We start from the raw sequence: 14,988 nt of genomic DNA, 5'->3' as shown, positions 1-14,988 counted from the left end.
CGCTCTTAGATTGCTTGGAAGTGTAGGTGTGACTTGGTCTCTCCACGACGTCTTCTCCTGAGGCAACAACCTTTGCTGGCGCTTCGCGGCCTGTGGGGTAACTCCGCCTCTGTCTCTTTGCCCTGCTCAACAACCACAGTTTTTATTCATGGCCACCCTACTGCAGATCTGCAGTCTCGGCGCCTCCTTCGCAGATTGTAGCGTTTTAGAGGCTCCTTTGAACCACCTCCGTTGATCTGCTCTAGGAATTATTTACGGGGATTTCTCTGGCCTGGGTTATGCCGGAGGTCAGGCTGGATGATCACAGTGGTCCCTTCTGGCCTTGGAATCTATGCATCTAGAAACCTCTGTAGAGCTTAGCTGAGTGCGCCCGTTATCCTATTCTGTGCACAATGTATTAGACTCTATGGGCTTGATTCCCAGCTGCTGAGGACTTTCTCTAGTCATTTACATGGGGTAGTGAAAAGTGTATTGAAGCAGTGAGAAAGCTGTCTCTCTGTAAATCCTCCAGGGTTTTCCTGGTCTTGTTTGCAGGCTAGGGGGCTCTGCAGGGAAGCGTGCGACCTGGGTCTCACCGCAGTTATCACACTCACGTAAATCACTGCACAAGGGGCAGGACAGTGACGGATCAGACCCTAAGCATCTAGAACTCGCCCCTAGGGGGTTCTTGGCTGGGTTTGACCTGCATGTCTTGGGTCCACTTTTAAAAGGGGCTATATTTCCTTAAGAGATCAAACGTGTCAATTACAGCTGAGCCCGTGGACTGTATCCAGTCCATCGCGGATCCAGCGGGCGTCAAGGGAGCATTTGTTAATGCTCTTCTAGAACATCTCTGTAGAGTTTAGGGAACTGTTAATTCATCTCCAGAACCACGTTCTGTGGCTATTAGGGGCCATCAAACCCCGATGTCTTCATTACCTAGTTTAAGGTGGATTTGTTCTCTTAAGCCATCTCTGCATGGGACTGAAGGTTCTAGAGGCAGCAATCTAAATACATCATGGAGTACGGTAGCCTCTTTTCTATGAGCAGGATTATTTAGCATCGGGGGGCGGAAGCTCCCTGGGAATGGGGCAGGGGTTTGGGAGGATGGCGGGGCAGTGAAGATAAGTACTGAGGTTCAGTGGGCAGGAGGGAGGCAGCCAGCTTCAGGTGGGTCCTGGAGGTTCCTACCCACTCCTGGACCCATCCGAACGCCTTTGGGCCCCGTGGCACCTGCTCCAGACTCTCTGGGTCTCATTGTCACCTTCTCCTCCCCCTGAGCATGTGTGTGTTTACGTGGGGAAGGAGCCTCCATAGTATTTCCACTAAGGGGCGCTAGCCTCCTTTGCCCCCCCCCCTCAGTTCTGCTATCCCTGCTATTTAGCAGTAGGTTGGAGAAGCAAGAAGCCACATGGGAATCGTTATATGTGTAAGCTGAGATTTCCAAAGAAACCTAAAGGCTATTAAGCATCCAACTTCCATTGGAAGCCCCTTTAGAAATTCCCCCCCTTAATTGATCAGCGGCGCTGACAGGACTAAGAGATCAGGTTCCAACTTAAGGCAGAGCGTATGCTCTTGCAACACTTATTTAATCAATAGTCTAACATCTCTTCGTTCCTCCTGGATGGAGGGTAATTCTCTTCTTCTGCTTAATAAAACAAAGCCCTGGAAACCATGCTGCTGGAAAGCACCCTGTCATTGTAATGTAAACTATACCTAATGGATTTGGAATTTCCCCTTGGCTCTGTCCCACAGCCAACTTGTTGGCTATGGTATCTGATCTCAGACAACAGGGTTGAATTACCCTCCATGGATCATTTATACAGTTATGTTCATGAAATATGGACAGTGTTTCCTTCCTAACAAACATTTCTAATTCTGTTACTTCTCTGGTTGTCACTGGGAGTCAGATTGCAGAGCTGTTGTGCTGACTCACCCTGGTACTCACACTGGGTGGGTCTCATCAGCTCCATTAAAAGGAAGAGTGTGTTTCTGGGGCAGGCGAGAGCTAGAGGGAAGAGCAGAGCGAAATCTTGAGCAGCCACCGGTAGAGGGAGCTTGGGGACAAAGAGACCTTTGTAGAGCCATGTATTACCTTTTTAAGCTGAGATTTCTGGTCACCTAAGGGATCTGGATAGGAATCAGGCATCCAGTTTCTCTAAGACCTATTGAAAATCTCAGCCGTCATTAAAAATAAAGTTAAAGTCCGGAAAGGTAAAGGGTGGGTCGTATCCATTGTGAAGGACCAGCCACAGTATCCATTGCGTGCGTCTGCTATGGTAGGGCCAGTTTGGGGATGTCACCTGTTCCCACTGTATTCCACAAGTTCGTATTCTGAAGCCACTGAGTGTCACTGATGTATTTCAGGTTATGTCAGCATTTCCAGTGTTAACTAAGGATTTTTTTTGGGGGGGAGGGTGTTTTAATGGTTTAGACATTGCCAATAAACATGGAGGCATGAAAGCTTGCAAAACATTTGGGGCGTGCTACCCGCCCCACTCCTCTTTGTCCACTTCTTCAAATGCGTCCAGCTTCAGGGGAAAAGGAGGATTATTTTTGGTTAATGTCCTGGGCTGAAATTCATCAGGCCTGAGTTCATAGAATCATAGAATATCAGGGTTGGAAAAGACCTCAGGAGGTCATCTAGTCCAAGCCCCCTCTCAAAGCAGAACCAATCCCCAACTAAATCATCCCAGCCAGGGCTTTGTCAAGCCGGGCCTTGAAAACCTCTAAGGAAGGAGATTCCACCACCTCCCTAGGTAACCCATTCCAGTGCTTCACCACCCTCCTAGTGAAATAGTGTTTCCTAATATCCAACCTAGTCCTCCCCCACTGCAACTTGAGACCATTGCTCCTTGTTCTGTCATCTGCCACCACTGAGAACAGCCGAGCTCCATCCTCTTTGGAACCCTCCTTCAGGTAGCTGAAGACTGCTATCAAATCCCCCTTCACTCTTCTCTTCTGCAGACTAAATAACCCCAGTTCCCTCAGCTTCTCCTCGTAAGTCATGTGCCCCAGCCCCCCAATCATTTTCGCTGCCCTCCGCTGGACTCTCTCCAATTTGTTCCATACTCAGTTCTCCCACCAGTTTTGCGAGACATCTTGGGCAGCTCACATAATCTCTCTGTGCCTCAGGTCCTCATCTGTAAAATGGGCGTAATAATTCTTCCTTTCTCCGACCTTTCATCTCTTAACACTGTGGCTATATCTAAGAAGTGTAATTCCCAGCTTGGGTAGATGTCACATGCTCGTGTACTAAAAATTTCGGCATAGACACAGCAGAATGGGCAACGGCTGGCGTTAGCCACCCGAGCATAGACCGAGGATCTCAGACAGGGTTGTACTTGTGTGGCTATCCTGCACGGTTGTCCCTGCTGCTGCGGCCACGCTGTTATTTGTAGGGCACTAGCTTGTCCAAAGTTCCAACTGAGCGGGGAATTACACCTCTCAGCTGCAGTGTAGACATACTCCGTAAGCTCTCCAAGGCAGAGACTGTCTCTTGCTCGGTGTTTAAAGAGCGCCTAGTGCTGGGGTGGCCAACCTGAGCCTGAGAAGGAGCCAGAATTTACCAGTGTACATTGCCAAAGAGCCACAGTAATATGTCAGCAGCCCCCCGTCAGCTCCCCCACCCCGCTCCCAGCGCCTCCCACCCACCGGCAGCCCCACCAATCAGCCCCTCCCGCTCCCTCCCTGCCCCTCCCAATCAGCTGTTTTGTGGCGTGCAGGAGGCTCTGGGGGGAGAGCGGGGGAGGAGCAAGGGCACAGCAGGCTCAGGGGAGGGGTGGAGTGGGGGCAGGGCCTGTGGCAGAGCCAGGGGTTGATCAGTGAGCACCCCCCGGCACATTGGAAAGTTGGCGCCTGCAGCTCCAGACTTGGAGTCGGTGCCTATACAAGGAGCCGCATATTAACTTCTGAAGAGCCGCATGTGGTTCCGGAGCCACTTGGCCACCCCTGGCCTAGTGCAATGGAGAGCTGCTCTCCATTGGGGTCCTCTTGGTGCTATGATAATACACCTCATAATATTTTGGGGAGGAAAAAACAGTAAAACGACAGTTTAAAAATGACAGATGCTGTTTATTGGACATACAGTACCATACTCCCGAAAGTCAGGGGGCTGTAGCCATGAGGACAAAGAATTAGAAATCAGTGCTGGAGTTTATACATCAAAAAAGCAATCACCTTTTCCACCGGATCACTCACAAAAAGACGGCGCTGAAGATATTTTTTAGTTGCCAGGAAGACACCCGCAGCTTAGAACACATGTTGGGGCACAGATCTTACCTTATTATAGTGTCGTGTAACTATTTTCTTTGGCTAGAACAGATGGATTTGTAATTTCGTGAGGCTGCCGCTATAATTTTCTTTTCTACTGTGAATTAAATGAACATGCCCAAACAGGAAAGGGATTTCAGGCAACATATATCTAGGCACGTTCGCACAGCATGTAAATGGAAATCCCCTTTCCCATCAGCTGTAAGTGATGGATTTAACTGGTCGTGGTGATCAGATGGGTCCCGATTCAGCAAAGCGCTTCAGCTTATCTTTAAGTTCACGATTCCAATGGGAATGAACATTAAAGCACGTGCCGAATCAGGAATACGGTCTGGCCTCTGTGCTGGTCAGAACCCCACATGTGAAACAGATTGCAAGCAATGCTTTGGCCTACAACATTCCTGATTTCCATGGTAAGATCCTGGCTGTACCCAATCCGCGGGGAAAAGGTGAAAGGACTTGAGTGTGGGGATTAGCTCAGCTATTTACACAATGGATTTCTAAGGGCTGCACTTGCTTTCAGTAGGTAGGAAACGTGTTTTCATTCATGCGGGGATCGCTGGGGGCCTCGTCTTTATCTGATGGATTTTTTGCTGGTCGTGGTCTTGGATACGATTTTCACGCTGGAGCCGCTCCTCCCTCCGGAGCTCAGACTTCCACTCAGGCCTCTTCCACTTCCAGAGCTGAAACCACTGCCACCTCCAATGCTCATCCCGCTTCCGTAGCCATATCCACTGCCGCCGCCGCCGCCGCCGCCAAGGCCGAATCCGCTCCCGCCTCCCATGCCGAGACCGTAGCCGCCACCTCCTCCGCCACCTCCCAGGGAAAGCCCACCTCCGTATCCTCCTCCCAGGCTGCCTCCACCACTGTATCCAGTCGAGGAACTGACCACCGCTGAAAAACGACAAGCACAACAAGTGAGATCTCTGCGGTTTCCAGAGGGAAACCAAACCCAGACATCAGCTTCATTTGGAAAAGCCAATGATAGGTCAGAGGTCGAGTCACTTACAGATGCTCACGGGTCCAACTCCCTCTCCTGCCAGCCTGTTAGGGAAGAGAGAGACAGGAAGGAAAGGATATAAGTGACGCCCTCAGTTCATAGACAACCAATGACCAATACAGATAGATTTGCAGACATTAAGGCCAGAAAGGACCATTGTGCTCATCTACTCTGATAACCCATGCCAGAGAACCTCCTCTAGGGATTCCTGCATCCATAACTCCTGGTTGAGCCAGCACACATCTTTTAGAAAGGCCCCCAGTCTTGACTTAAAGACCTACAGTGGTGGAGAATCTACCCTGGCCCTAAGTAAGTTGCACCTTATTTCGAGTCTGAATTGATTTAGGATCATAGGCTGGAATTTTCAAAAGGGCCATACCTACTCCCTTGGAAAATTCCAGCTCCATTGCTTATTAGAGCCGACCGGTATTTTTCAGGATTGGAAATTTCAGGGGAAAACTTTTTTAAGGCCATGGAAAAATGGGAAGGGGGAGATTGGAAGTTTTCTGAATGTTGATGCATTTTCTCCCTCCTATTTTCCAGCCAGCTATGGGGCCAGTTGAAATTTGCTCAAAGCCCAGATGAAATGTTTAGGTAAAAAATGTAGAATGCTGATGAAAACAACGGAAAAGGAGGGAATAGTCACCAGCCCGCCTCACACATATCGTTTTGTCAGCTAGATTTTTAGTCTTATGAATGCTTCCAGCACTAGGATTCATAGAATCATAGAATATCAGGGTTGGAAGGGACCTCAGGAGGTATCTAGTCCAACCCCCTGCTCAAAGCAGGACCAATCCCCAACTAAATCATCCCAGCCAGGGCTTTGTCAAGCCTGACCTTAAAAATCTCTAAGGAAGGAGATTCCACCACCTCCCTAGATAACCCATTCCAGTGCTTCACCACCCTCCTAGTGAAAAAGTTTTTCTAATATCCAACCTAGACCTCCCCCACTGCAACTGATTCCCATCTTTAAACTCTGAACATCAGTCAAACATCACACACCAGTCTCCATCTAATCTAGCTCATAGTACTCATGGTCATGGGATTGCATTTGCAGCTCCTTATCCCATCTCTGCTGCAATTACAGCAGCATTTTACCTTCTTTTTTTATCTTCTTCTCATTACTGGGACACATTTCCGGTGTCACTCGCCATGTGCTAGGAGCTGTGCAAACATGAAGGAAGGCACCATATTTGCTTACACGACAATGTAGCCGTTGTTCCGGCCCTCGTTGCGTGTATGTCTACACTGCAATTGGGACGCATGTGTAGATAGACATACCCAAGGCAGCTTTGATCAACCCAGCTTATTAAAAATAGCCGTGAAGCCACGGCTGTACAAACTAACCGCTTGAGTCCAAGCCTGGGTGTGAACTCAAATGTGGAGCCCAGTCACTGCCTGCGGCGTTGCTGGGTAGACATACCCTGAATTATACTGCTTAGGGTCCCAATCTCGCATCCTGCCCTCAGGGGAGCAACGCAGCTGCTCACTTGCCTCAGGGCTGCAGTAGCATTGCATCGTGCACCCACCTGCTCTCCTCTCCTTCCAGCAGCTTCCTGTAGGTGGCGATCTCGATATCCAGGGCCAGCTTGACGTTCATCAGCTCCTGGTACTCCCGCAGCTGGCGGGCCAAGTCTGCCTTGGCCTTCTGCAGGGCATCCTCCAGCTCAGCCAGTTTCGCTCGGGCGTCCTTGAGGGCCATTTCGCCGCGCTCCTCGGCCTCGGCAATGGCCGCTTGCAGGTTGGCGCACTGCAAACCGGGAACGTTGAAGTGTGATTATTATTTAATGGGGTAACCAAATGTGGGAGTGAAAGCTCACTCTGGGCATGTAAGCCCATGTAAACCTGGAGTCATAAACAGATCACTGAAATAATTAGCATGAATCCCCTTTGTGCAAATCAGGAGTCACTCCATTGAAGTCAATCAATACGATTCTCTTTCGCATGCACCAGGGTAAGTTAGGCGTCACTGCACTGAAGTCAATGGATATGATTCTCTTTCTCCTGCACAGATGTCAGGAGTCACTCAATGGGTATGATTCTCTTTTGCATGCTCCAGTGTAAATTGGGAGTAACTCCCCTGAAGCCAGTGGGTGTCATTCCTCTTTTGCTTACAATATTGTAAACCAGGAGTAATTTCACTGAATGGAATGGGCATGAGACTCCTTTCACTGACAGTAGTGTAAATCAGCAGCCCCTCCATTGACGTGAATCACATTAGCGTAAGTAAGGGGCAAACAGATATTTTCTCAATATCATAGAATCCTAGAAGATCAGAGTTGGAAGGGACCTCAGGAGGTATCTAGTCCAACCCCCTGCTCAAAGCAGGACCAATCCCCAACTAAATCAGTGGTTCTCATGCTTATCGGTGGTGTGTATTGTGTCTTGGGTAGAGTCCCTCTGGCAATGATATGGCCAGATCCTCAGCTGGTGTAACTCGAGCTGCTTCACTGTTTTTAATGGAGGAAGAGAGAGGAAGGAAGGCCCATGGTTAGAGCACTAGCCTAGAACTGCTCCGTGGGCCACCAGAAAGTTACCACTGAGAGTTAGAAGAGTTGAGTAAAAGGAGGGGCCAGTGGCTAGCGATTCAGGAGAGACAAGAGATATCATGGTAACGGAGGCCTTGTAAGTGTGAGGTCTCGGTGTGCAATGCACGGTGTCTCGTGCAAGCTTCCGTCAGGCTGGCATCACCGTTTCTTACAAAGGGAGAAGCCCCTCAACCACCTCCCTGCTCCGAACCCATCAGCCGAACCGATACTCAGCGCCCGAGCTCCCGCCTGTGCCTCACGCCCAACCACTAGCCTGCCCCAGGTAACGAGGGGCTCCGCCCTACCTGCTTCTTCACGTTGTCGATTTCATTCCGCAGCCTGTGGATCATCCGGTTGATCTCGGAAATTTCGACCTTTGTGTTGCGCAGGTCATCACCGTGCCGCCCGACGGAGATCTGCAACTCCTCAAACTAAATAGTCAGACATAAGGGGGAGGGGGAGGGAGAACACGACCCATTACTTACTGCAGCGTTGAGGAATTGGATCGTATCCATTTACATAGTTTGGGAGCCCTATGTCTTGTACTGCAGAAGCCACCGGACACTACCAGGAGAAAGGCTTATGTATGCAGCTGGGCCTTGTGTGTCTGTCTAGCATTAGTAATCACAGTACTTGGAATTCAAATGTGTTTCCACTTATTCTTAATGTTGCGTATAGAGCAAAGACACACTCGTCATGACTACAATAAAGCAAGCATGCACGGCCTCGCACCCCAAGGACTATAGACAGTGTGGCCTAGTGGTTAAAACAGTAATGTGGGCGTCACAAGACCTGGCTTCTAATGCTGGCTCTGTCTCTGACTCTTTGGGCATCCAGTGTCAAGTCACTTAAACGGTCCCGGCCTCAGTTTCCCCATATTTAAAATGATACTTATCCACCACTGTTAAGCGCTTTGAGAATGAATGATGAAAATCTCTGTGGAGTAGTTTACTATTGTTATTACTGTGTGCAATGAGCCAAATTCATTCCTGGTGTAACTTAAGAACAGCCGTACTGGGTCAGACCAAAGGTCCATCTAGCCCAGTGTCCTGTCTTCCGAAAGTGGCCAGTGGCAGGTACTTGAGAGGGAATGAACAGAACAGGCAATCATCAAGTGACCCATCCCCTGTCATCTACTCCCAACTTCTGGCGAACTTGATCAGTCTAAAATGTGATCCTGTACCTGTCTAAGTCAAGGATAAAGCTCTCATTGATGCAGTGTGAGGAACTGAATGCAAGCAGTAGATAAGAGGAATAAAAAAAGCCAAGAAGATTATTGGCCTTCAGTCCCACTCGTGATCCTGGTTACTCACCTTAGTCTGGTACCAAGACTCTGCCTCAGCTCTGCTTCTGTTGGCAATCTCCTCGTACTGTGCTTTGACCTCCCGGATGATACTGTCCAGGTCCAGGCTTCGGTTGTTGTCCATAGACAGGACGACGGAGGTGTCGGAGACCTGCTGCTGCATCTGGCTCAGTTCCTACAAGATACGCAAAGCCTGGGTCATTTGCATTGTATGTAGAGCTGACACCCGTGAGGCAGCTGGTGTCCTGAGATCCCTGCCCATCCTCCTGACCACTTGTGTCACTCTGTTTCTTTGGGCTCCCATGTCTGTCTGTCAGTATCCGCCTTTCCCCTCTTGTCTTATACTTAGATTGCAAGCTCTTTGGGGCAGGGACTTTTTTGTTCTGCATTTGTACAGCCCCTAGCACAGTGGGGTCATGGTCCGTGACTGTGGCTCCTAGATGCTACCGTAATACAGCTAATAAGTAATAATAGACCTGGTCATAAACCTGGCTTTTTTCCTCCAAGAAAAATGTTGAGCAACAATTTTTCATTCAAAATGTTTTGATTTGTTTTGGTGTGGAAAATTTTAACATGTAATAAAACCAAGGGTTTGGGGGTTTTTTTCATTTTGATTTAATTTGAATAAAAAACCAACATTCCTTTTTGGGACTTTTCAAAAACCCAACCCGAAAAGCAAAATGAAACCAACAAAAATGTTTGGGGATTTTACCATTGAAAATTTTTTCTCAAAAATGACATTTTCCCACCGGAAAAAAAAATCTCATTTTTGGTGAAAACTCAAAAAAAAAATTGGTTGAAAAATTCTGACCAGCTCCAAATGTATGGGATAGACAGTCCCTTCTCTTATTTGATTTTTCTCCGTGACTCTCCGTGATCTATCCGCTGCTGAGTCATCAACCACTGGGATCAATAGAGAAGCCAGTCCTGTTGTTTGACTAGTAGCCATTTGTGCGGCAGGTTCAGAATTCAAACCCTGCTGCTGATGGATGATGAGGGGTTTGTTACAGTAGTGCACACTAGTGCTTGCTTATCAGAGGAAGTATGGTGCAATGGTTAAAGCGCTAACCTAGGACACCTGGGTTTAATTCTCTTCTCTATGCGATGTTGGGCAGATGCTTTAGTGTCTCTGTGCCTGAGTTTTCCATCTGTCAAATGAGGATAATAGTACTTCCCTACTTTACAGGGGTGTTGGGAGGATAAATACACTGACAATTATGAGGTGCTCGGGTACCATGTTAAAGGGGACCATACAAATACCGTAAATTGACACAGCCCCAGTCATCAGTGCCTGGTGCAGTAGGATGGGGAACTCTCTAAGTTTCTAAAACAGTGGGGGACAGCTGCTTACCGCTTCATACAGAGCTCTCAGGAAATTAATTTCATCGGCCAGCGCATCTGCTTTGGCCTGCAACTCGACCTTGTTCATGTAGGAGCCGTCCACATCCTAAAGGAAAGAAGACAAAAGTCACGGACATCCTGATGAGCTACAGAGTCAGCCAAAAGGCCCTGGTGACAACTGGAAAAAAACCACCCGTCCGCTGTCATCAGCCTTAGCAGAGTGTTATTGTCTAAGCGGTCGCTCTATCGCGATGTACAAGGTCTTTTAAAATGTGTCATTAAAGGGCAAGGCCGGTCCCTTCTTCTGTGGCCATGGATGGTCCTAGGTGAGCAGAACTGAGGTAGTGCCCCTTGGTGCGGGAGGGGCAGTGTTGTTCCAGTCGGTGCGGGGTGATGATTGGGGTGGGGCAGGGGGCAGAGGGAGAGGAGAGTTACTGGGACAGGGCAGCCAGCTCTCAGGCTGGGAAGGGGCATCCTGGTAGTTCTGACTGCAGTTCCTACAGCAGTTCCTGGGTAGCTGGTGCCAAGTGCCTTGTGCCAGCCCTTCTCAGCCCCGGCAACCCTGGATTTGGGGGTGGCAAAGGTTTAGGGTGCAAGAGGGTAAGGGTGGGGCTACTAGATTTACCACTAGGCATAGCCACCGGCCACTGTTTTCCATGTAACAAGCACGCAACCAGCATGGAAGAGGCCTTCTTCCTCTCGGCCCTGAGGGGGTTTCATTTCCAAGGTGAATGACGCCATACCCAGTTACTTCAGCTGAGCACCTCGCCCACAATGTACTGCTAAACATTCCAATGCCAGGTTGAGCTGTAATTCTCAGACAGGCCCCCATCGAGCAGGGGCTGGGGGAGTCCACAGCTCCCACTGGCGTTGGCTGGACTCTGCAGGTACCACACGCCTCTTGGACTCAAGCCCGTGAGTGACGCTGGGCTACTCACCTTCTTGAGCACCACAAAGTCATTCTCTGCAGCTGTGCGCCGGTTGATTTCATCTTCATATCTGTTGGGAGAGAGGAGAGAGAGGGCTAGATCAGGACCCGTCCGCTTGAGTGACTAGCAGAGAAGGCACAGACCCTTCCTTGAGTGCAGGGGACTGGACTAGAAGCTCTCTCGAGGTCCCTTCCAGTCCCACATTTCTATGATGCAAGTCACTCCTATTTCAAATGATAGGGGCCATGGAGGGGAGGGGAAGGATTTTAAATCCAGAGCAGTTAGGAGCCCAACTCCCACTGAAAATCAATGGGTATTGGGTGCCTAGATCCAACCTGTGCCTATGAAAATCTCGCCACTGTGTCTCCAAGCTTAGCTAGTGGTATCAGGTCTTGTGGGAGCAGAATCCACATCATGAAGTGACTCACTGTAGCATTTCGCCTACAACTGCCTCAGAGGGAAATGGTCCAGTGTGTCAGGTGTGAGCACATGAGGACGGAAATCTAAGTTCAAATCCTTGCTCTGCTATGACCTTCCCGGATGACTTTGATGGAGTCAGACATTTTAAAGTGACTTAAGCTCCTAAATCCCTTGGGAGCTCTGGAAAATGTTACCCTCCATTCCCCCTCTTTAACAAGGGGTACTAGCACTGCCCCCCTTCGAGGGGGTGTTAAGATAAATACGTTCACAACCACGAGCTGCTCAGATGGTGCGTAACCTGGGGCCATATAAGTACCATCGATTTCCTTTAGCTGTGGCTTGCTGAAAGAAGGGGGTCTACATTTGAAAAATAGTACCGAGTCCAGAACTGACACACTTGCTTAAAATCTAGCCCCAGATGTAAGAGTAGCTACTGGTTGGTTACTCACCCAAAACCTGCACAGAATTACCCACATGGTTAACTTTCTGCATTCTAAGTAGTCCCAGCTGAAACCAATGGAGCTACCCACCAGGCATCAAGTTAAGCATGTGGACAAAATCTTTGCAGGATCGGGGCCCATTATCAAGTGTCACTAATTGTTTTAGATGCAACTGCCATGGAAATGCCTGTAAATACATTATAAATCAGTCTGTCTAACTAACTGTACCATTTATTCCAAGATCTTTTAGCTGGAGTTTTGCAAAAGCACTTCGTTATGCTAAAAATATGCTTCTGTGAAACTTCATGGCTTAGGGCTAAATCAAAGAGGCAGGGTGGGTCTTGGCAAGATAGGAGAAAGGAAGCATTATCTTGACCGGGCTGCGGCAAAGGTGATCTGGATGTCTCCAAAAGGCTGATGCCAACTCTGTACCTGATTTTGGCATGGGAATGAGATGAAAGAGGCAATGAAGAGGGATTTGAAATAAGACACGGTCTGTTTCCCATGCAGTATTTCCATCCTCCAGAAACCATAGTATAATGAGTAAAACAGACTATGTATTATATTTGACCATTAAAAAAAGCCAATGAAAGATACAAATACAAGAAACACAAACGAATACTAGAAGCCAATTCATGTCATGCCACCATGCCAATATTATGTGCGGATTCCTAAAAACACATCTATCTGTCTATCTATCTATCTAAACTTCTCTGATCCTCAAGTGTAATTTTCTCAGATCTGCACTTTGCCAGTCTTGCTACTTAATGCTTTATTGGATGCAAGGATTAAGAGTGTCTTGTAAATATGAGGGATGGAGAGAAGGCGTTTTAGATATGGGTTAAAATGTTCAAAAGCGCCTAAGTCCCACTGAAAGCCACTAGGATTTAGGCACCTAAGTAACTGTCACTTTTGAAAATCAAAAGGCAATGGGTCTTAGTTCTAAGTGCTAGGTCACTTTTTGAAAATGGGACTTAAGCTCCTAAGTCACTTTGGTGCATTTGAAATTTTTGCACATCCACTATACTAATTTTAAAATCCTCTGCTGTTTTATTTTTAACAAATCAGTGGGTCAAATTCTGATCTCAGTTACGCTAGAGTAACTCCACTGGCTTCAGTGGAGTTAGAGCCAGATGCTCCAAGATCAGAATCTAGTTCAGTGCATGCCTCTGTTTTGAGAGTAGCAAATGCCACGTGATGCCCATGTAAGGCATGTTGATGCTCAATACAGTATGAAATGCCTGGCTTGGTTTTTCATGCATACCAATAGCCTAGATTTTAATGCAGACTTTCTTACTTATTCTTGAAATCCTCCACCATGTCTTGCATGTTCCTCAGTTCTGAATCCAGCCTTCCTCTCTCCCCCAAAAGGTTATCTAGCTGCCTCCTGAGGTTATTAATGTAGGCTTCAAAAAGAGGCTCCAGGCTCCGTTTGACAGTCGTCTGACCCTGTTCCTGCAGTAGAGTCCATTTGGTCTCCAATACTTTGTTCTGTTGCTCCAAGAATCGGACCTGGGGAAAAAACAGAACCCACAGGCAGGTGCTTAAACCCATTCAAACAATCCACAAAACCGCTGACGAGAAAAAGGTTGATTGTTCAGTTCAGGGCAGAGAGAGCGAGATGGGGGTAGGGAGAATGTGACAGATACTTTTCATATAGGAATTTTGGGACCAGGTGCCAGATTTTCAATGGCATTTAGGAACCTAAAGATGCAGGCAGGATTTTCAAAAGAACTTAAGCAGGGTAGGCACCTACCTACTTGGGTACTTTTGTAAAGCCCACTAGGTGCCTATCTTTAGGTGCCTAAATATCTTTGAAAGTCTGGCTCCAGATTCACAACTACTTTAAATCAATGTCACTCCACCGCATTACACTAGCTGAGGGTTTATTATCAAGTGAAAGCTTGAGAAGGATTTTAAAAAACAGTTTATTGTCCCCCCAGCGCATCTCTGTGACAAGGAGATTTAAGAAAAATTCCTGGTTTTTAATCAGCGATTTCTCCTAATACTAATAATCCACTGCCTGTGGATAAACCATGATGAATACAGAAATTGCCCAGACAACACAAATCATGGAAAAGGATAGCATTCATTTTTTTTTTCTTGAAGACACTGAACTATCCAGAGAAGATACTTTGCAGCCTGTGGGTTCAGGACAGGTGCTCACCTTGTCGATGAAGGAGGCAAATTTATTGTTGAGGGTCTTGATCTGTTCTCTCTCCTGCACTTTCACTTTCTGGACCTCCGGGTCGATATCCAGGTGGAGCGGCGCCAAGAGGCTCTGGTTGACGGTCACTTCGTGGATGCCGCCAGGTGGACAAACGGGAAACCCAGGGCCACCCCTTCCACCGAACCCAGGGCCACCCAACCCATAGCCACCGCCAGCACCACCTAACCCATACCCGCCACCTCCACCTCCACCGAGAGCAAAACCACTGCCTGCTCCACCACCGTAACCAAAGCCAATGCCTGATCCTCCACCAAAACCGTATCCTCCACCACCACCAAATCCACTCCGGAGACCTCCGCCGACAGTACTGTAGGAAACTCTTTTATTTCCACCTAGGCTATATAGGCTTCTGCTGCCAAAACCACCACCGCCACCACCTCCAAAGCCACCAGCTCTTCCTCCTCCAACTCGAGAGACAGAGACCGAGCTGAAGCTGCTTCTGCCACCACCACCACCACCAAAACCTCCGCCTAAGCCAGCAGAACCTGAGCTGAAGGTCTTGCTTCCACCCCCGCTTGTTGATTTTCTCATGGAGATTCGACTCAT

General features: G+C 48.2%; 1 protein-coding gene across 1 annotated transcript; it reads right to left on the bottom strand.

Annotated features, from left to right (window-relative positions):
• Nucleotides 1-4,825: 4,825 nt before the first annotated feature.
• On the bottom strand, nucleotides 4,826-14,988 carry LOC135891569 (keratin, type II cytoskeletal 5-like). The gene is made up of 9 exons (XM_065419139.1): nucleotides 14,380-14,988; nucleotides 13,510-13,724; nucleotides 11,362-11,422; nucleotides 10,434-10,529; nucleotides 9,093-9,257; nucleotides 8,085-8,210; nucleotides 6,781-7,001; nucleotides 5,261-5,295; nucleotides 4,826-5,145 (listed from the first exon to the last, which is right to left on the bottom strand). Exons 1-9 carry the CDS (start codon nucleotides 14,986-14,988, stop codon nucleotides 4,826-4,828), a joined length of 1,848 nt encoding a protein of 615 aa, XP_065275211.1.

This window comes from Emys orbicularis, chromosome 19 (genome assembly GCF_028017835.1).
Source record: "Emys orbicularis isolate rEmyOrb1 chromosome 19, rEmyOrb1.hap1, whole genome shotgun sequence".
Taxonomy (NCBI): domain Eukaryota; kingdom Metazoa; phylum Chordata; order Testudines; family Emydidae; genus Emys; species Emys orbicularis.
The sequence above is the reverse complement of the archived record's forward strand: the minus strand, read 5'-3'. Positions and strand labels throughout refer to the sequence as shown.

Bases quoted from the DNA above. Each gene is read 5' to 3' on its own strand.
- LOC135891569 (XM_065419139.1), bottom strand. From the start codon at position 14,988: ATGAGTCGAATCTCCATGAGAAAATCAACAAGCGGGGGTGGAAGCAAG. The intron at 13,725-14,379 runs GTGAGCACCTGT...TTTTTTCCCCAG, and splicing joins TTGCCTCCTTCATCGACAAG to GTCCGATTCTTGGAGCAACA. The intron at 8,211-9,092 runs GTGAGTAACCAG...CTGACTATTTAG, and splicing joins AGTCTTGGTACCAGACTAAG to TTTGAGGAGTTGCAGATCTC.